This window comes from Haliotis asinina, chromosome 12 (genome assembly GCF_037392515.1).
Source record: "Haliotis asinina isolate JCU_RB_2024 chromosome 12, JCU_Hal_asi_v2, whole genome shotgun sequence".
NCBI lineage: Eukaryota > Metazoa > Mollusca > Gastropoda > Lepetellida > Haliotidae > Haliotis > Haliotis asinina.
The window spans coordinates 21,600,762-21,622,254 of record NC_090291.1 but is presented as its reverse complement, the minus strand read 5'-3'; the positions used below and the strand labels follow the sequence as shown (position 1 = coordinate 21,622,254).

The 21,493-nt window shown below is 42.0% G+C and overlaps 1 protein-coding gene across 1 annotated transcript; it reads left to right on the top strand.

The window, feature by feature from the left end:
• Positions 1-5,555: 5,555 nt before the first annotated feature.
• LOC137258387 (sex hormone-binding globulin-like) lies at positions 5,556-20,637 on the top strand. Its single transcript, XM_067796050.1, has 5 exons — positions 5,556-6,330; positions 13,480-13,583; positions 15,519-15,720; positions 18,847-18,993; positions 19,433-20,637. The coding sequence occupies exons 1-5, from the start codon at positions 6,229-6,231 to the stop codon at positions 19,529-19,531; spliced, it is 654 nt and encodes a 217-aa protein (XP_067652151.1). The 5' UTR covers positions 5,556-6,228; the 3' UTR covers positions 19,532-20,637.
• The last annotated feature ends 856 nt before the right edge of the window (positions 20,638-21,493 follow it).

The window sequence follows — 21,493 nt, the reverse complement described above, 5'->3', positions numbered from 1 at the left end:
GTATGTTAGTGCCTGTCATCTGTCTGTGAGTGTCGTCACGCACGCTACTGTCTTTCCGATGTTTGTGTGTGTCTTCAAGCATTTTATTGTCTATTAGATATCTGTTATTATCTGTCGGATGTCTGTGAGTATCTTCATGCTTCTTACTGTTTGCCAGGTGTCTGCATGCTTGTTATTGACTGTCGGGTGTCTGTGATTGTCTTCATGCATGTTACTGTCTGTCGGGTGTCTTTGAGTGTCTTCATGCTTGTTATTGACTGTTGGGTGTCTGTGGGCGTCTGCGTGCTTGTTATTGTCTGTCGGATCTCCATGAATGTCTTCATGCATGTTATTGTCTAAGTTGACAATATTACTGCATAGGATTACACACAAGAACATTCAGAAACCTATATTACTGCATAGAATTACACACAAAAACATTCAGGAATCTATAGTACTACATAGAATTACACACAAGAACGTTCAGAAACCTATGGTACTGCATAGAAGTACACACAAGAACATTCAGGAACCTATGGTACTGCATGGGATTACACACAAGAATGTTCAGGAACCTGTAGTACTGTATGGGGTTACACACAAGAACGTTCAGGAACCTATAGTACTGCATGGCATTACACACAAGAACGTTCACGAACCTATTCAGTTTCACAGGAGTAGACGCAAAAACATTATAAGCATTGGCCCAAGAACAAGATTACAATACTGTATTTCAGAACCGAAGGATTCTAATGCCTTTAACGTATACATACTAAATGCCCAGCTTGAATCTAACATAAACAGAGACTATATACCTACATTAACTTGGTTAAAAGATCAGGCTCAGATTTCAAACCCACACAAATGTTTTGAATCGAGGGCCATTATCGAGGGTTCATAGTCCTCTTGATGCGAGATGTATTTATATCATGCAAAGACTGCATATTTTGACTTACTTGTCACACAGACGTAAGTTTCCCAGAAGGTATCAGTTACATACGATATTTGAAGGGTGTATATACAGATTCAGTCGAAGTATGTCATAACATGAGTCACATACGATGTCACATATGTCACTTTCAACTGCTAGCAGTAATTGACATTAACGACAGCAGTTACACATGGGAAGAATCTGCTGCCATAGTAGCAGATACATTGTACATACAGTACACAGGTGATAGTGTATGTTGGATCACTAAATACATAGTATAGAGGTGATGGTATCTCACAGATCACTAAATATATAGCATAGAGATTATGGATCTAGTGCCTCAGTAAAAATATAGTATAGAGGTGATGATGTATGGTGGATCATTTATATATAGTATAGAGGTGATGGTGTCTCGCTGATCACTAAATATATAGTATATATATTATGGATCTAGTGCCTCAATAAAAATATAGTATAGAGGTGATGATGCCTGGTGGATCATTAATATATAGTATAGAGGTGATGGTGTCTCGCTGATCACTTAAAAATGTATATAGTATAGGGGTTATGGATCTCGTGGGCCAATAAATATATAGTATAAAGGTGATGATGTCTCGCTGAACACTAAATATATAGTATAGAGGTGGTGGATCTCGGTGGTCACTTAATATATAGTATGGAGGTGGTGGTGTCTGGTAGATCACTAAATATATAGTATAGAGATGATGATGTCTCGCTGAACACTAAATATATAGAAAAGAAGTGATGATGTTTGGTGGATCACTAAACGCACATAGTATAGAGGTGATGGTGTCTGGTGGATCACTAAATATATAGTATAGAGGTGATGGTGTCTGGTAGATCACTAACTATATAGTATAGAGGTGAAGGCGTTTGGTGGATCACTAAACATATATAGTATAGAGGTGATAGTGTCCGTGAATTGCCTAAATATATAATATATAGGTGATGGTTTCTGGTGGATCACTACATACATATTGAATATAGGTAATGGTGTATGTGAATTACTAACTATATAATATAGAGGTGGTGATGAATGTGAATTACTAACTATATAATATAGAGGTGATGGTGTATGTGAATTACTAACTATATAATATAGAGGTGATGGTGTATGTGAATTACTAACTATATAATATAGAGGTGATGGTGTATGTGAATTACTAACTATGTAATATAGAGGTGATGGTGTATGTGAATTACTAACTATATTATATAGAGGTGATGGTGTATGTGAATTACTAAATATATAAGATATAGGCGATTGTGTATGTGAATTACTAAATATATAAGATAGAGGTGATGGTGTATGTGAATTACTAACTAAATAATATAGAGGTGATGGTGTATGTGAATTACTAACTATATAATATAGAGGTGATGGTGTATGTGAATTACTAACTATATAATATAGAGGTGATGGTGTATGTGAATTACTAACTATATAATATAGAGGTGATGGTGTATGTGAATTACTAACTATATAATATAGAGGTGATGGTGTATGTGAGTTACTAACTATATAATATAGAGGTGATGGTGTATGTGAATTACTAACTATATAATATAGAGGTGATGGTGTATGTGAATTACTAAATATATAAGATATAGGTGATGGTGTATGTGAATTACTAACTATATAATATAGAGGTGATGGTGTATGTGAATTACTAAATATATAAGATATAGGTGATGGTGTATGTGAATTACTAACTATATAATATAGAGGTGATGGTGTATGTGAATTACTAACTATATAATATAGAGGTGATGGTGTATGTGAATTACTAACTATATAATATAGAGGTGATGGTGTATGTGAATTACTAACTATATAATATAGAGGTGATGGTGTATGTGAATTACTAACTATATAATATAGAGGTGATGGTGTATGTGAATTACTAACTATATAATATAGAGGTGATGGTGTATGTGAATTACTAACTATATAATATAGAGGTGATGGTGTATGTGAATTACTAACTATATAATATAGAGGTGATGGTGTATGTGAATTACTAACTATATAATATAGAGGTGATGGTGCTTGGTGGATCACTAGATTTATAGTACAGGGGTATGTAGCTGAAAGGAAACAAAAGATGCTGATCATGACAGGTTTGTTTAAGAACTATGACAGGGTACCCTTAAATTCATATTCTCAATTTTTGGAGAAAGGTGCCTTTACCAGATGAAGCACGCGTATTACCAGATGAAGTACACGTTCACAGATTGCTTGTTTAAAGGTCACATGCAACGCAAAACACAACTTTGCAGCTTGATTAGCGATTCTACGCATATAATTGTGTTTGTCTGGGTTTTTTCCATAATCAGCAATACATATTATATGTAATGAATAAGTGATAACTGTGTTTTGATTATGTTTAAATTTTCGGTTAATGTGACCGTCAGTGCCAAAAGCTGTAGAAAACAACATGAAATCAGTGACGTTATTTTGCGCAGCGATACAAGAAAACAAGAAATGTAGTTCGTCAACGATATCATAGTTATGGAACGCGCGCAGACTTAAGTGCTTTGTTCTCCAATCGAAGGTCAGGGAATCTCGGCTTCGGCTCGAAAATAATCTCAAATAACGCCCAGTGCTTAACTAAACCATGCAGCTAAACCTCCTAATGCATTTTCGCTTTTCTTTTTCACAGACGAGCGCAATTAATCAAGAAAGCGGACATGTTTGTAATAAAGGCTCATATTTGAGTTATTTTTCATTTGCCTCAGCAGTCAATAGTTATACACTTTGCTTTTTGGTGTTTGGATGACCTGATAAACCATTATCGTCAGTTACATATCATTCGAGAGATTAATATGATATACATATTAATATATAATTTCGATATTCTATACGAGGCCATTGATCCAGAATATAAACAGATTGAACATTAGTGCGTAGAAACATGTGTCCTATTTAAGATTTATATTAGTTTTTGTTTGGAATTTCTAGAATTGATAAGTTTTAAGACATAATACAGACATCAACATGTCATAGACGGTTTCGAGGTTTCATTTTATGAAACAGTAACGAGTCAAAGGTTGCAGAACACATTTAAACTTTGGCTGACCTCGCCTTCCATAATTAAAGTCCAGTCACTGTTAGCGGGCATATTCTGACTCTGTGAGAATTCTACTATGTGTAAAGTCTTATGCGTAAATGAACCTTCTAAAATAGCCAAACTAGGAAATACGCCCTCAGTATAGCACAAACTGGATCATGTCCAGCTCACAGCTTCCGGCGCGTCTCACAGCAGAAATGTGTCAAGATCACAGGACGTCACACCACGAGACGATGACTTAGCGAGCTCCATCTATTTAATCCATGAAGAGAAATTCTTGTAGAAATTTATGAATGAGGGTTATAGCGGTGACACATTTTTGTGGAAATATCCCCCATATTCGTCAGTGAAAACCTTTGTACATTGCGCAAGCAAACTCAGCTGATCGTGAGAGTGTTGTTATATCATACGAGTCGAGTCATTGTGTTTTTATCATTGTGCGTGGTAACGGGACACAAAGTGAAAAGTCAGTTAGTGTAGATATAACCCTCAATACGATTATCGGGTGGAAACATCTTTATGTACTTTAGGTACGGCATTATACAATATATAAATTATTATATTTGACCATATACAGGAGATAATTCTCTCAAAAACACAAAGAAATCTCGAATATGGGATCGACCCACCTGAAACGACGCACAATGTGGAAATAATACTTTAAAGGATGTAAAGTAAACAATACAAAGGGTACCCGAAACTTCTCAAAATACACAGAAACAACTAAGGATTTCTGGGAAACTTGTCAGTTATGTGATTTGATTAAAGTGTGCGTTCCCGAATATACCGGCTGTACGTGTGAGACGACAGTACGACCCAAACCTCTACCAGGTTTGGCAAACCAGATAGACGCACTTGGTGAGACAAATATGCGATAATCCAGAACAAAATCAAACTTGGAATGCCAGAATTGCGTAAATACGGCCCTGTTCCACGTGATCTGATTTTGATTAATGACTGAAAAAGTCGCATTAAGTTAAACTTTAGACAACGATGAAAGGAAGATTACAAGGAGATCATTTGATCATAAAATGGCATTAGTGCTGAGATTAGGCTAGCACGACTGTTCGTACGAATATTATATTACAACTTTTTCTGTGTCTGTTTGCAAAGCGTTGGCGTCATAATTGTAGATCACATTTTCGATTATTATACGAACTAAACAAATGAAGTCTTAATCTCCATTCAACCTAACTTCCATTTCTGTAAATATTTCTGGTGAGATATAACTCATGCCATAATTCCAACAAATCATTTAGATGTAGTGAAAGGTTATTGTAGCATTGAGAGTGGGTTGGGCGAGTGGACACTTGTTTAATAGAGACACGTGAGAGGATCTAGTGTTTAGTGGTAAGCGATAATGTATCTTCATTAATATTGGTTTACAAAACAATGTTTCAACACTTCCGTCTGAATAGAAACATTATGTGTACGGATCAGTGGGGTCAGGAAGCGGAGAAGACAAGTGATCGTGACTTCGGTGCAGATCCCGCTCGCCTTGCGCGACAATTCACCGAACAGGTGATCTTATATTCAAGTTAACACAAACCAATATTTGCAACAGAGATTTAGTGACAACGTGTGTTTTAACTCTCTCTTTGCCACATGCATCAAGTTGCTGCCACGAAATGACGGCTAACGACACTCTGAGAACCCGATAAACCGAATGCTCAGGTAAGAAGTGGGTGACAAGTTAGCCCCGCCCCGTCATATTTCACCTGTCAATCAACAAGTAGAGTTCCCGTGCCTTAAGGTAAACACACGCTGTGATAGGTAGATGTGACTCACTCTAATTCTAATCTGTGGAAAGTTTCACTCAGGAAGGGCATCGTACGCGTATTTTCAGCTTTGCTTGAGTACTTTCAAGGGGGAATGTGTCGTCTGCTCAGTCAGGCGTGACGTAACGGCGCACGCGCAACTTGCACGCGGGATGATGAAACAAACAAAGTTGTAGGTGAGCAATCAATGAGACAGCCCCATTTCTCCAGGAGCAGGTCTGCCGTGTCACGTTTAGCCACGGTGACATCACCGTCAGTCGCTAGTATATAAGACGGACTGGGTCGCCGCTTCCACCATATCATCTCTGTCCTCTCTACAATTAACTCAGCTCATTACAACTGCCAGGACTCGCCTGCCTCACACACTTCAAGTGAATCTGATTGTGGACTTCAACCTGATACTAACAAGGATTTTAAAACAAACTTTTGACAGTTTCAAGAAGAGACCATGTCTGGGTTTACTTTGAGCGCATTTTTAAACTTCGCAGTGTACGTTGTCGTCTGCTGTATTCTGCAAGTGGAAGGGCGACACGTCAAAAGAGCATGCAAGGTAAGCACCTGTCATTAACGGTGTCAGTATTTACCGACGGGAGTGTCGATCTCTCTCGATCAAAACATATTGATTTTTATCAACCTAACTGCCTTGTGTGGACTTTCTCCTCTTTGTTCCCTCGACATTTACATAAAAGTAACCCTGAACTACTTTTGTGTGACAACAGAAGTGAATGTGTCTGTCTCGACTAATGAAAGTAGACATGGTATAAAGAGTAAAGGGATAATCACAGGTGAAATATAAAACATGGTAAAAGTATCACACTGGCCCGTTTAGTTTCGGTAAGCTTACTTTATAATCTCACTCTATATGCTCTGGTATTAATAAAGTAATATACAATACGCTGGGGAGGATTCCCTTTCTCTCTCTCTCTCTCTCTGTGGGTGTGTGTGTATGTGTGTGTGTGTGTGCTCTTACACACGACAAGCATGTTCCACCAAACTTTCATGATATATGTGCACCCCAAAATCCTGGTTCAGCCCATGAATACGGCGGTGACCGCTAGACTGAAGCTCATGCTTCCGGGAAAACCCTCAATAATTCTGCAGTAAGACATATTGTTTACATGTACCAACTACACTTGGTCATTCGAACTCACGTCCAGTTCCAGACAGTTACACTAACTGCTGTCAGACTGTAACTGATCTCGTATAACTTATGGTCCGATCCGGACACTAAGCGTACGTGCCTTGGACTACTGTACAGTTGTGACGTCCATTGCGCAATCTACCCTGACACTAGTAGTGAGTGCGTACAGTACAGATAGAGGATCTCGGCGACTCTCTGGATGTCGTCCATATCAGTAGGTACACCCTCTATATGTCCCAGGGTCCAGGTAAACAGTGGAACACCGATCTGAAGTGTCCTCTCCTCTCACGTACATGTGATTCTAGATCTTTATTAGTGAGTCAGAAACCAAACGTACATACACCTGTACAGCGGACGCCTAGCACCTACAGTAATGCCACACAAATCTATACATACATACTGAGCGACTTCACAGTTCAGGTGGGATCAGGACTGCTGGGCTATAGCGTGATTGCAGCTGCTCAACAAGTCGGGGACTATCTGTTGTGTCAAGGCATCGCTCATGCTCAAACGTAATGCGTAGGATTGACCCGGACCTTCTGGTATACAGGGAAACGCCACATAGCGGGGGAGTTTGAACATAGGGTAAATGTGCGGAAAAACACAAGATCATAAACTATGAGTATATATGTAATATCCTGTCTGAATATGTATACGTTTCAAGTAGTAATCGTCAGGAAGCTAGGTGTCCGGGCTAATGAGATGATAGATACTGTAATACAACCAACGGTAGATCCCCCGATGGTTGTGGCACTAGTGTGTAACGTAGATGGCGATATCACCCTCATTGGTGATGTGACGGGTGGGGGTGGGGGAATCAGCATGTATATCACACGGAAGAGGTGTCAGGTGAGACGGTGACGTGTGTATGGTGATGGTTAGGAGTAGATCACACTAGTACAACCAGTAGGTCTTATACGCGTCACATTTTCTACACAACTATATTACGTATTTGTCATGTACGTTTACAGCGATGACGCAGTGTAAGACCCTCAGTGTTACCCCGCACACCTGTGTCTCATCTGTTTTGCTGGTAATTCAAACCCATAAACACTATACACCTGTTCAACCCAGCGTCTTCACGCAAAGGATGTCTACTACTACTGCGGGGTGACAATACAAGTCAACTCGTAATTACGGGGGTAGGGGGTGTGTGGAGATTATCATTAGGAAGGTGGGTGGGATAGGAAAGGGCTAGGCCCCGGGGTGATGTATGATTCCTGCCAACCTGTGTCAGACGGACACCCGACTAAACCGACTCCCGTCATTTAAACCAAACAACCTTTTGTATGCATGCCTCGAGTGTTTTTCGGCGCTGTAAGTCATCATTTTACTGTTTTACTGATTACTTACTGTCCACTTATTTGGGATAGAGGTCCCAATCTGAGCCATTTAGGCTGTTACGAAAAGTAGAGGATCGTGATGTATGGATGTTAATACCAAGTATTACTACAAGGATGAGTGCCGACGACAAGCATCGGCAATGATCTTTGCCTCTTTATCTGTCGCTGGTTTACCTGTACCAGAGTTGATCACATTCAGTGCGCCGCGATACTGCTGTGCGTGTAGCAGCATTCTGTCACTCACAACACTCACTGTTTGGCCACTACTGAACTACATGTCAACCTTCTATGACAATCAGCTGAATTGTACCCGTGCAAGTGCATGCAAACAGATAAGCCAGGGCATCTGTACAAGACTTCTAGAGCCCTTGTCATATTGGGTCTTGAAGGATCGCTGTCTTAAACTGACGCCTTGGAGCCCACCCGACCCTGTCTATACCTCGTGGATGCCTGTCAATGCAGTCTGTTGTCCTGTATCTTCGATCAAGAACACTGTGCCGTTATCCACTCTTTGGCTCCAGCATGTCCCACTCACGGCCTGCTGGGGAAATAACATGCGCAGATGTACACAAACCCAATAGTTTTGTTTTGTTTTGTGTTTTTCCGATGTTTCAAAGCTTGGCCGTGCAACATTATACACAATACCGCGAACTAAAACGGGATGGTGTATTGCGTGTCGGAGTGTGTTCCACCCAATCTTGCATAGGCAGGTGGATTAGCTAATTTCGAAATATCCTGGTGCAATATCCTTTTGATATATTATGTTAGTTGACTTGTTAAGGCCACTTGCGGCCAACAGCCAATACTGAGTGTGACCCAGTTACAACCCACTCCCTATTTACCCGACCTCCACCAGACAATACCCTACCTGTAGTCCCCAGATCAACACGGAAGTCTTAGGAGTTTTTGAAGCGATATATTCAATGCTCATTTCTTGCTCCGGTGACATTTGGGAACACTGATGAAACATTAAGAAATTTGTAGCACGATATACCATGTCTGAGTTAAAAAACAACAACAATACAGCGGGTAACAATGGAGTTGAGCCTGTATCTCTGGTCGTAACCGTCAGATGGGCGTGCTGCACGGGAGGTTGTGGGTGCTGGGGGCCAGGCGTTCTTCATTAGTCATATACAGGGTTCAACGTCAATAAAGGGTTAATGCACGACAACAAACTGTCCTCACCCAACCCACCTCACCACTGTCTTCGATATTTGATACGAGATCTCCTAATAACAAGGGTTATACTCAGGAGCAGAGAGTACATTGTCAACTCCCCCTCGTAATTACGATTTTACATTTTCAAATTCTCAGTCATTTTTAGATCAGATAATACATTTTTGTCTAGAGTGTGTTGTTGTTACACAAAGACTGTGGTCTGTTGTTTAGGCACGAGAAAGCGTGTTCTTTAGCTCTAAAACGTCGTGTTCTTCGGATTTAAGAAAGTTCACAATGGTGTATGAATTTGCAGTGACCGCATTGCCTACAAAAAAATAACGAGGATGTTGAGTGTATGTTCGCAGACTTCATGGTGTAACACGGTACACGTGAACCGATTGACTACAAGATCAGTCATTTTGTTTGATTTTTACTTGAAAGAATAAGGCAACTTCTACTTGTTGATTATAACACAGACTAACGGAAGAGGATACACGAATATATACTTGATGGCGTTCTGTATTGGTGCCCACTAATTAACCTAGACTTGGTTCCGTCTTAGTTGACTGATGGGCGGAAGACAAACGTCCGCCCCCACCCCTCGGAAATGAGAAGCACACCCAAGATGCTGGATAACGATTCAGAAGTGATATAATTCTGAGAAAATTGATAGTTTGTATTATGTGGGAGACGTGAGGCTGATGTGTAGTTAGTACATGTCACTGCGCTGTGGAACTGATCGGGCTGCCAATTAGATCCTTCAGTTATCGCCGGTGAATGTACTTGAAACATAGAATCCACACTACCCCAAGTACGAATGCATCGGCATCGGCATCACTACCACATGTGCGCCCAGCAGGAGACAAAACACCTGTACAATCACACCTAAAGGTGATAGAGCTGCTACTTTCACATTTAAAGGTGTTAGAGCTGCTACATTCACACTTAAAGCTGAGAGAACTGCGACATTCACACTTAAAGGTGATAGAGCTGCTACATTCACACTTAAAGCTGCAACATTCACACTTAAAGCTGCGACATTCACACTTAAAGCTGACAGAACTGCGACATTCATACTTAAAGCTGCAACATTCACACTTAAAGCTGCAACATTTACACTTAACTGAAGCTCACGGAACTGCTACATTCATTCACTCATTAAGCACGACGGGTTTTTTCGTTCACAATTAGATAAAAATATCATCTACTCTCTAAACCAACAATACCACTGCAAAATCGCTAATATTTATACGTGAATGATTTTAAAACACTACCCTAATACACTCCACGCTCGAAGACATGTAGAGATCCCTTGAACCCCCTGAGAAGATATGTGGCCAGATGGGTTCTGTCAGCGGTGGTGGCCACGCAAAGGCAACTGTACCACCGGTTGTCACATACACAGCATGTACTTGAAGTTAGATTAGGTTACACACTTACATCTCTTGAATGGTGACATAAGCCATTACGTCAGTTTACATGTGACGTTATACGTTTGTTGTGGTCCCCAAACACGTCAAGTGCCAAGTGGCCATATGTCACTAGATACGCTGTGGTATCTGAGCGTGAGGTAATCGCAGCAGCCACCAGTCGTTCTCACGGGGAAATTGCTCTGTTACAGGGAAAACATGCAATGCCCATACGAGCTTACAATGTACATTTGAGTCCGATACGATTTGCTCCTATGCACCGGTATCTGTGAGTCTGTAGCTTAATTTACCGAGTCTGTCAAGGTTGTCAGGACCACCGACATATGTCCCCCAATATGGCGCTATTTATACATCTACAGCTCTCTTCATCTTTGGGGCTGCAAAGAAAAAGTGGATACAGATTCTTTTTTCATATCTCTGTTATATAATTCGAGACATGGACGTTTCCCCAAATCTCCCTCACGTGTATCACATCTACTGAATTACGTATTGTCGTAAATAGAAAGACGTAGAACATAATCAGAACTAGCGATGTTTAGCTGAGTGTCTTACTGCCCTTAAATCCACATATACACAGTTAGGGAATCTGTACTGTCGCAAGACAGTGTCGTGAAACTGATCTGTACTGTCGCAAGAAAGTGTCGGGAAACTGATCTGTACTGTCGCAAGAAAGTATCGGGAAACTGATCTGTACTGTCTCAAGACAGTGTCGGGAAACTGATCTGTACTGTCGCAAGATAGTGTCGTGAAACTGATCCCGCTTTGGTAGTAGTGACGTGAACGTCCTTATGAGACGTGTTGAATTAAATTCTTTGTCCTAGCTCTGACTCGCCAGGTCCCTGCGTGCCTGCTGTGATTCTGTCAGTGGAAGTCATGACAAAATGAGCGGGGGCGTCAGTTAACGGAAACAGCATCCATGATTGGTGTTTAAACAGAGAGCCTTCCTCTGGTGGTTTCATATTCACCTAACTAACGACAAAATGCTGGAATGCTTCATTTACGTCATTCAAACTATCCAAACCCTTTCATGTTGGTAGCTTTAATCAGATTTACCTTTGATATTTGTTACTGATTCTCAGTGCAGTTTCCATGGGTATCTAAATGTGTGAGGTCACTATAAAGACGATAGCACAGCTTAACACCGATTGGTTTGCTCCCGTCCCGCACTGGTTAGACGATCCCTCCTCACCTCAAAGTCTCAGGACAGCGCGTGGACTTGTGACAGGGACGTGCCTTCATCTGCTGAAGTCAAATGTCAAGTTCATATCCCCGTGAAAAATGATGATGAGATTTACAAATTAGATTTCGGGGTATTGTGAAGAGCCCCGTTGATATTATGTAACAAGATAGCTCATGACGTCTGACTCATTAAGTCTTAAAGTATAACACTGAGATAGTAACACAAGCAGGGTGACACTTGTACACTTTGGATGAAAACTGTAGGCCGCATTCTTCTCATCACGTGACAAAGGCATAGCTCAAAGGATTTACGCGAAGCAACTTTGTAAACACAGTAATAAACAATAATTATGTTAACGTAAATCAACTGTGCATCAGAAGTGACATGCAGCAATTACCTCTAGAAAACGGTTAACATGTGGGATTTGGGCCTATTAAACCCATGGGAATACTGGATTTACGTCTATATATTTACTGTTAGCATATGGGATTTAAGTCTATATAACTACTGTTGACATATGGGATTTAAGTCTATATAAGTTCTGTTGACATATGGGATTTACGTCTATATAACTACTGTTGACACATGGGATTGACATCTATATGACTACTGTTGACACATGGGATTTACGTCTAGATAACTACTGTTGACACATGGGATTTACATCTATATAACTACTGTTGACACATGGGATTTACGTCTAGATAACTACTGTTGACACATGGGATTTACGTCTAGATAACTACTGTTGACACATGGGATTTACGTCTAGATAACTACTGTTGACACATGGGATTTACGTCTATAGAACTAATGTTAACATATGGGATTTACATCTATATAACTACTGTTGACATATGGGATTTACGTCTATAGAACTAATGTTAATATATGGGATTTACGTCTGTAGCTCTATAGCTCCCGTTAACATACGGGATTCGCGAAGAGTGACTGCTAATAGTATATTTGAGTAAAAACAGTTGCTGTTAACATATAGTGTTTGCCTTTAGTGTCTGTTGCATATAATGAAAATACTACATATATACTGAGTGTTAACACAGGGCATTGGGGAGGGGGAGGGAGTGCAATATAGCAATATTCCAGCAACATCACAGTTGTAGGACACCACATTTGGGATTCACACATTGTATCCATATTGGGAATCGAAACCGAGCTTTCGGCGTAACGAGCAAACGCTTCAACCACTACACTAGCCCACCATCCCCGGTATTGAATAGAGTATACTAACTTATAATATGTATTGATAAATACAAAATATGGAATAATATGACATCGTGACATGTTAACCTGTGCTGTTTGCATTAACACATTAATGCCTGGGTTATACCGTAGCCTTGATTTGATTCTTAAAGGATTATTTCGTTGAAAACATTTTCATCATCTAAAACTATAACCGACAACACTGGTTGATAATATTTGATTTCAGAATTCCGAGATTGACATCATGTCCTCAACTGGAGCAAAGATCGAACCGTGGACTTTGAGCCGGATACAGCTGCCTCGCCTGTCAAAAACCTTCAGCAGTGACGGGTGAGTGATACATCCTAGTACCTTGGCAGTAGTTAGACACACCCTCGAAGTGCAGCGACGTACACCTGTACCTTGTCAGTAGAGATACACCCTCCCGACGTGCAGTGACGTACACCCGTACCTTGTCAGTAGAGAGACACCCTCCCGACGTGCAGTGACGTACACCCGTACCATGTCAGTAGAGTACCATGTCAGTAGAGAGACACCCTCCCGACGTGCAGTGACGTACACCCGTACCATGTCAGTAGAGAGACACCCTCCCGACGTGCAGTGACGTACACCTGTACCATGTCAGTAGAGAGACACCCTCCCGACGTGCAGTGACGTACACCCGTACCATGTCAGTAGAGAGACACCCTCCCGACGTGCAGTGACGTACACCCGTACCATGTCAGTAGAGAGACACCCTCCCGACGCGCAGTGACGTACACCCGTACCATGTCTGTAGAGAGACACCCTCCCGACGCGCAGTGACGTACGCTCGTACCATGTCAGTAGAGAGACACCATCCCGACGCGCAGTGACGTACACCCGTACCATGTCAGTAGAGAGGAACGTGATAACCTTGCACTTAATCACCATCTTGTAAAAAGGTAGGCAGAACACTAACATGAGAAATTGTTTTTCAACATCCGTTCAAAATCTTTGATTTCGGGTCATTCTGACATCGCCTCTGTTTGTGACAGTCTTTTGAGTCAAGAGTGCGATGACACTTGCTGCTTATGCAAGGGTAGTTATGACTGAAGACAGTGCCTCATCTCTCATCTTCATCCCAACGTCTGTTACATATCGGATACCGACCGATTATCTTCACTCTTAACTCAGTTAAAACACGAAAGCGTCAAATTACCGCCGCCCTCGCGTCTGTGCAGAAATCATATGTCGTCCAAAACTGTCATTTCTTTTTGTTAGTTATATATCTTTAAACATGGTTCCACACAAGGAAGTATTGTCTTTATATCCTGTGGAAAACACAAGGTAGGCGTTGGCGTATGTGCCAGCGTATGCCAGAAGTACTTTGCGTGGGTCGCCAAAAGTTCTCCAGCAGCAGAGTTGCAGATGAGAATTCTTACAAATGAAGAATGCCTAAAATATAGTTAATTTATTCTGACTGAGACCTTCATGTCACGACACATGTTCATAGGCCTTGCCATTATAAGTTATCTCGGGAAATGCGTAAGGTAGGCGCGTCGGGAGGGTGTCTCTCTACTGACATGGTACGGAGGCTCGGGGAATACAACCTTACTCGGGACTAATAAAAGCCCCGTATTTCCCGAGACACGATGTGAAAACGCATTTATCTAGCTGAATGTTTTCACTAAATCAAAACAAAACAACACGCATCCAATCGACTTGCTGCCATGTTGACACCAGCTGATCGTTTGACCTCAATGCACCGCACGTTACTAAAGGCTTGTCGATGCACGCTTTTCTCACTTCGCGTCGTCACCGAGGCGTAGCGGGGTGATATGACTTTCGTAGCGGGAGCACACAACTTTTATACTCCCGCTCGCGGATCGTGGTGGATGTAGATGGTATTTTGTCAGAGTCACGTGGATCAATCAAAACTCGACATTCTTACATGAGGCTAGATAATGTGTGTTACATGTTACAGTTAGAGCCACGGCTTAGGTTAGGGTTTATTACATGTTACAGTCAAGACCACAGTTCTTGTCAGTGTTCGTTACATGTTACAGTCAAGACCACAGTTCTTGTCAGTGTCCGTTACATGTTACAGTCAAGACCACAGCTATGTCAGTGTCTTTCATATTTTCATATGGCATATGTTCCAACAGTTCCACTGTGGTAAAGGTTTCACTCAGCTCTGGCACTTTCACAAAGCATATGATGTCCTGGTTCACAAACCAGGCATGGTCACAGCAGGACAACGAAGATACGTGCCACTTTAACTAATGATCCTCTCGTCTGTTGCAGGCACAAACTAACTTTCGAGTTCAAGACAACATCCCAGTCGGGGCTGTTGTTCTATGGCACCATGAGGAATCGGAGAGCGTCCAAGCTCATAGTGCTGCAGCTTGTCCGGGGCAAGCTGTTCTACAACACCAGGTGCCCGTCAGCTGACTCCGGACTTCTCCTTCCCACAACCTACAGGTTGGACGACGGCAAGTGGCACACTGTGAGTACCTGGTACTTCACGGCTAAATGGGTGAAACAGTATGCATGATTGTTACCATAACAGTACATAGACCGTAACGTGACATATAGTTAGCATATGTATATAGATGGTAATGGTACATATGACATAACGGTGCATGGAGGGTAACGGTAAGTAGTGGATAAGGGTACATAGTGAATGACGGTATGTAGTCGGAAAGGTTACATAGTGAATGACGGTATGTAGTGGGTAAGGTTACATAGTGAATGACGGTATGTAGTGGGTAAGGGTACATAGTGAATGACGGTATGTAGTCGGTAAGGGTACATAGTGAATGACGGTCTGTGGTGGGTAAGGTTACATAGTGAATGACGGTATGTAGTGGGTAAGGGTACATAGTGAATGACGGTATGTAGTGGGTAAGGGTACATAGTGAATGACGGTATGTAGTCGGTAAGGTTACATAGTGAATGACGGTATGTAGTGGGTAAGGGTACATAGTGAATGACGGTCTGTAGTGGGTAAGGGTACATAGTGAATGACGGTATGTAATGGGTAATGGTACATAGTGAATGACGGTATGTAGTGGGTAAGGGTACATAGTGAATGACGGTATGTAGTGGGTAAGGGTACATAGTGAATGACGGTATGTAGTGGGTAAGGGTACATAGTGAATGACGGTCTGTAGTGGGTAAGGGTACATATTGAATGACGGTATGTAGTGGGTAAGGGTACATAGTGAATGACGGTATGTAGTCGGTAAGGGTACATAGTGAATGACGGTATGTAGTGGGTAAGGTTACATAGTGAATGACGGTATGTAGTGGGTAAGGGTACATAGTGAATGACGGTATGTAGTGGGTAAGGGTACATAGTGAATGACGGTATGTAGTCGGTAAGGTTACATAGTGAATGACGGTATGTAGTCGGTAAGGTTACATAGTGAATGACGGTATGTAGTGGGTAAGGGTACACAGTGAATGACGGTATGTAATGGGTAATGGTACATAGTGAATGGCGGTATGTAGTCGGTAAGGGTACACAATGAATCAAGGTATGTAGTGGGTAAGGGTACACAGTGAATGACGGTATGTAGTGGGTAATGGTACATAGTGAATGGCGGTATGTAGTCGGTAAGGGTACACAATGAATCAAGGTATGTAGTTGGTAAGGGTACACAGTGAATCACGGTATGTAGTCGGTAAGGTTACATAGTGAATGACGGTATGTAGTGGGTAAGGGTACATAGTGAATGACGGTATGTAGTGGGTAAGGGTACATAGTGAATGACGGTATGTAGTGGGTAAGGTTACATAGTGAATGACGGTCTGCAGTGGGTAAGGGTACATCGTGAATGACGGTATGTAGTCGGTAAGGGTACATAGTGAATGACGGTATGTAGTCGGTAAGGGTACATAGTGAATGACGGTATGTAGTCGGTAAGGTTACATAGTGAATGACGGTATGTAGTGGGTAAGGGTACATAGTGAATGACGGTCTGTAGTGGGTAAGGGTACATAGTGAATGACGGTATGTAGTTGGTAAGGGTACATAGTGAATGACGATATGTAGTCGGTAAGGGTACATAGTGAAGGACGGTATGTAATGGGTAAGGGTACATAGTGAATGACGGTCTGTAGTGGGTAAGGGTACATAGTGAAGGACGGTAAGTAGCAGGTAAGGTTACATAGTGAATGACGGTATGTAATGAGTAATGGTACATAGTGAATGACGGTATGTAGTGGATAAGGGTACATAGTGAATGGCGGTATGTAGCGGGTAAGGGTACATATTGAATCGTGGTACGTATAGGGTAAGGGTACATAGTGAATGACTATGTAGTGGGTAAGGGTACATATTGAATGACGGTATGTAGTCGGTAAGGGTACATACTGAATGACGGTATGTAGTCAGTAAGGGTACATAGTGAATGACGGTATGTAATGGGTAAGGGTACATAGTGAATCAAGGTATGTAGTGGGTAAGGGTACACAGTGAATGACGGTATGTAATGGGTAATGGTACATAGTGAATGGCGGTATGTAGTCGGTAAGGGTACACAATGAATCAAGGTATGCAGTGGGTAAGGGTACACAGTGAATCAAGGTATGTAATAGGTAAGGGTACACAGTGAATGCCGGTATATAATGGGTAAGGGTACATAGTGAATGACGGTATATAGTGGGTAAGGGTACATAGTGAATGACGGTATATAGTGGGTAAGGGTACATAGTGAATGACGGTCTGTAGTGGGTAAGGGTACATAGTGAACGACGGTCTGTAGTGGGAAATGGTGCATTGTGAATGATGGCATGTAGTGGTTAAGGGTACATAGGACATAACGTACATAGTGAATGACGGTATTTTGTGGGTAAGGGTACATTGTAAATCACGGTAGTGGGTAAGGGTACATGATGAATGACGGTGTGTTCTGGTTATGGGTAATTAGGACATAACGGTACATACTCACAGGAGGGGTAGGGGACGAAGGGGATAACGATACATAATACACATAACCCATGTCCTTGCTCAAATGTGCACCTCCAACTTTTTTCACCATCATAAGTCAAGCATCCGCACCAAGAGGACACCAACACGACAATATGTTAACTTCATGCGGCCTTGGTCAGCAGTAGATAAGGCTTCAAGTGAGGTCACATCGACCGTGAATGCAACAGACCACACCTACTGCACGTTATCTCGCACTGCCTGAGCCCCACGCAGGTGTCACGAGAGGGCGTGTGGGAGGGATAGATAATGTGTGTAATGTGATATGTGTAATAGGGATACACAAACACGTATTGTGTGACAATAATCCGTTTATCAACTCACATTAAAGATATAGTGTGCATGGTCTATCATAGTTAAAACTCACACCAGGCCCTAAAGGGAGAGTTAAGATTTAGCAATATTCCAGCAATATCACGGCAGGGTGCGCCAGAAATAGACTTCACACACTGCATCCATGCGGGGAATCTAACATGGGTCTCTGGCGAACGCTTTAAGTACTAGGCTACCCCGTAGCGCAGCTAGGCACTTAATAGTGGATACTCATGAGTGATCACATTTATTGTAGTCGGGGTGTTGACTTACGTTCCCAAGCTATTGTTCCAAGGCTTTCTTTATGTTTCATCATTTTCGTCTTAGGTGGAATTTCGACGAGAGGGAAGAAAAGGTTACATCATTCTGGACAACCAACCCTACTTCAAAAGCTATCCTGTCACCTGCAAACTGACATCATTTGTTTTCGGCGGTCTGGAACCGGTCGACGCTGCCACCGTCCTGCCTCTGTTGGTAAGTATGCGTTGCTCACAGATTTTAACTAACTCTCAGTGTAGGGAACTACCTTATCCTTGTGTGAACCTGGTTCCCAAGGACTTACAGATCCCTAAAGCCGAATGCTTGTCGTAATGGACACGAGGTATTCGGTGAGTTGTTTGATGCCGAGTCCGAGTCCGAGTCCGAGTCCGAGTCCGAGTCCGAGTCCGAGTCCGAGTCCGGACCGCGGGGGTCGTGGTTAGTGTTTCCACCGTGAGAGGGTGGGATCCACACTGTTAAAGCACCGTAAAACCCGCTTGTCTTCTCCATCAAGGCACAGTATTGGTGTCTTCGTCAGAGATATTGGAGGGGTTACTGAAAATACACGGCGTAAAACCGTCATTATTATAAAACACAAAATAATGCCACCGGTTTTAGAACAATTTTATTTCATATTCTTTCATATTATTTTCAGCTAACAAGCACACATTTCGATGGCTGTATTCGGAATCTGAGTCTGAACATCGACCATGGTCTCGCTCCCCGGTACTATGCCGTGTCCATCTGCAGCTAAGATCTTGTCCCTTCACAGTGGAACTAACACGTAGAAGCCACGATTGTTTGTCACGTTGGCTGTTTTGGCGCCAATGCAAAAGCAGTCTGATCTGTTAGATTTTTGACGTCATCAGATTTTACTGACCAACCCGGGCAGGCGAGACCCGACAAGGGAGCGTGGTGTTTCCAAACGATGACCTCTGACCACGTTAACCTGTTACAGCGCCACCATGTTACAACCCCGTGTGCTTGACCACCTGTGTTCAGCTCGACCTTGACCTTGTGCACACCATCGGCTACATCAGCAGCATTAACCTGGGCCTTCGTTACAACATCGTCACAGTGGCGATTCCATTATTCAACTTCCATTGCCGTCCATTACATTATAAACATCACCCTTGACCTTGACCTTACATTACTGAAGGTCACCTTGCCCTTACACTACTGAAGGTCTTATATACAGTCCCAGGCTACAGAGAGACATGAAATGAATCATGTCAAGCCTTTCGTAGAGCTCACATGTCGAAAGCGTTTTCATTTGGGTTGTTTGTTGGGTTAGTTGTTGTTGGGTTTCCTGTTTTGTTTTGTTTTGGGTTGTTTTTTGAATTTTGGAAGTAGATGTACTATTTGTTTCACCATTCATCCTTCAGCTTCCACTTCAATCTCACTGGGACGTTATGAATGTTGATTTCTATTGCTATGTTAGCTATTACCTCGGAGTCGTCCTCTTACCATGTGCTGATGCCATCACAGTTCTATATCGCATTATAAAGTTTGTAGTAAATGTGTCCATTAAATCTAATTCGATATTGTAGTTAATCACACGTTTCTGTTTATACACTTGAGATTAGTTTCATTGGCGAAAGCATTTGGCAAATTGAACCTACAAGTTCTACTGAGATGAAGTCACTACCGTGGCATTGACACAGTCATTGACGTAACATGTAAGTGTATATTACATATTGTTATTTATTTATCTGTGATACAGTGTCGTCGTCAGTGTCTCAGCTGTGCATGTCTTTACTACGTTCTCTAGTTGCCTGTTCGGTACCATAGGTGTTAGCTTTCCTTGTTATTTTGTAAAATATTTACAATATTGCTAATAAATTTATTAAAAATAATAAATCATTTGTTAATTTCATATCCGATGGGGTAAGTGGATCACAGTCATAACCTCAAGTAACTGAACAAAGTAACCGCTAGTCAATCCGAAGACCCCGGTTCAATTACCGAGAAACCAGTGAAGATTCGCATTAGATCTTCAGTAACCCATGTCCTAAGGGGCGACTAACGGGATCGGGTGGCCCTGCTTGTCCTAACGGGCGACTAACGGGATCGGGTGGTCAGGTTTGTCCTAAGGGGCGACTAACGGGATCGGGTGGCCATGCTTGTCCTAAGGGGCGACTAACGGGATCGGGTGGTCAGGTTTGTCCTAAGGGGTCACTAACGGGATCAGGTGGTCAGACTCGCTGACTTAATTGACACATGTCATTCCATTTGCGTAGACTGATGCTTATGCGGTTGGTCACAGGATTGTCTGGTTCAAAATCGATTATTTACAGAGCGTCGCCTTAGTGCGGTGTTAAACAACGATCAATCAATTCCGGAGACAGGTTTGACACACGAAGCCCTTTCATGGTATCCCTAGTGATGTCTAACTGTTGCTGTCAATCACTTCAATAAGGGCAAAGGTAGAGTACCTGTCACAAAGAAGGCGGAGATTTGGAATATAGACCGAGTTTACCTTACAGTCAAACATCTGCTTCCGTTCCACTGCGTCATCCTAGCCGACATTGTTTGCTCGTTGTTCAACACTGGTTTTTCACAATATATCCTATTTGTGCTTCTACACAATTGCTGCTGTGGGTGGGGTATTGTTAATAGTTCCACATAGCCTCATCCCATCGTCATTATAAAGAGCTGATATAACAATATATGGAGGATGTAATACTCCGACAAAAGGAAAATCCCCGGCCACTGG

Bases quoted from the DNA above. Each gene is read 5' to 3' on its own strand.
- LOC137258387 (XM_067796050.1), top strand. From the start codon at position 6,229: ATGTCTGGGTTTACTTTGAGCGCATTTTTAAACTTCGCAGTGTACGTT. The intron at 6,331-13,479 runs GTAAGCACCTGT...ATTTGATTTCAG, and splicing joins ACGTCAAAAGAGCATGCAAG to AATTCCGAGATTGACATCAT. The intron at 13,584-15,518 runs GTGAGTGATACA...CGTCTGTTGCAG, and splicing joins AAAACCTTCAGCAGTGACGG to GCACAAACTAACTTTCGAGT.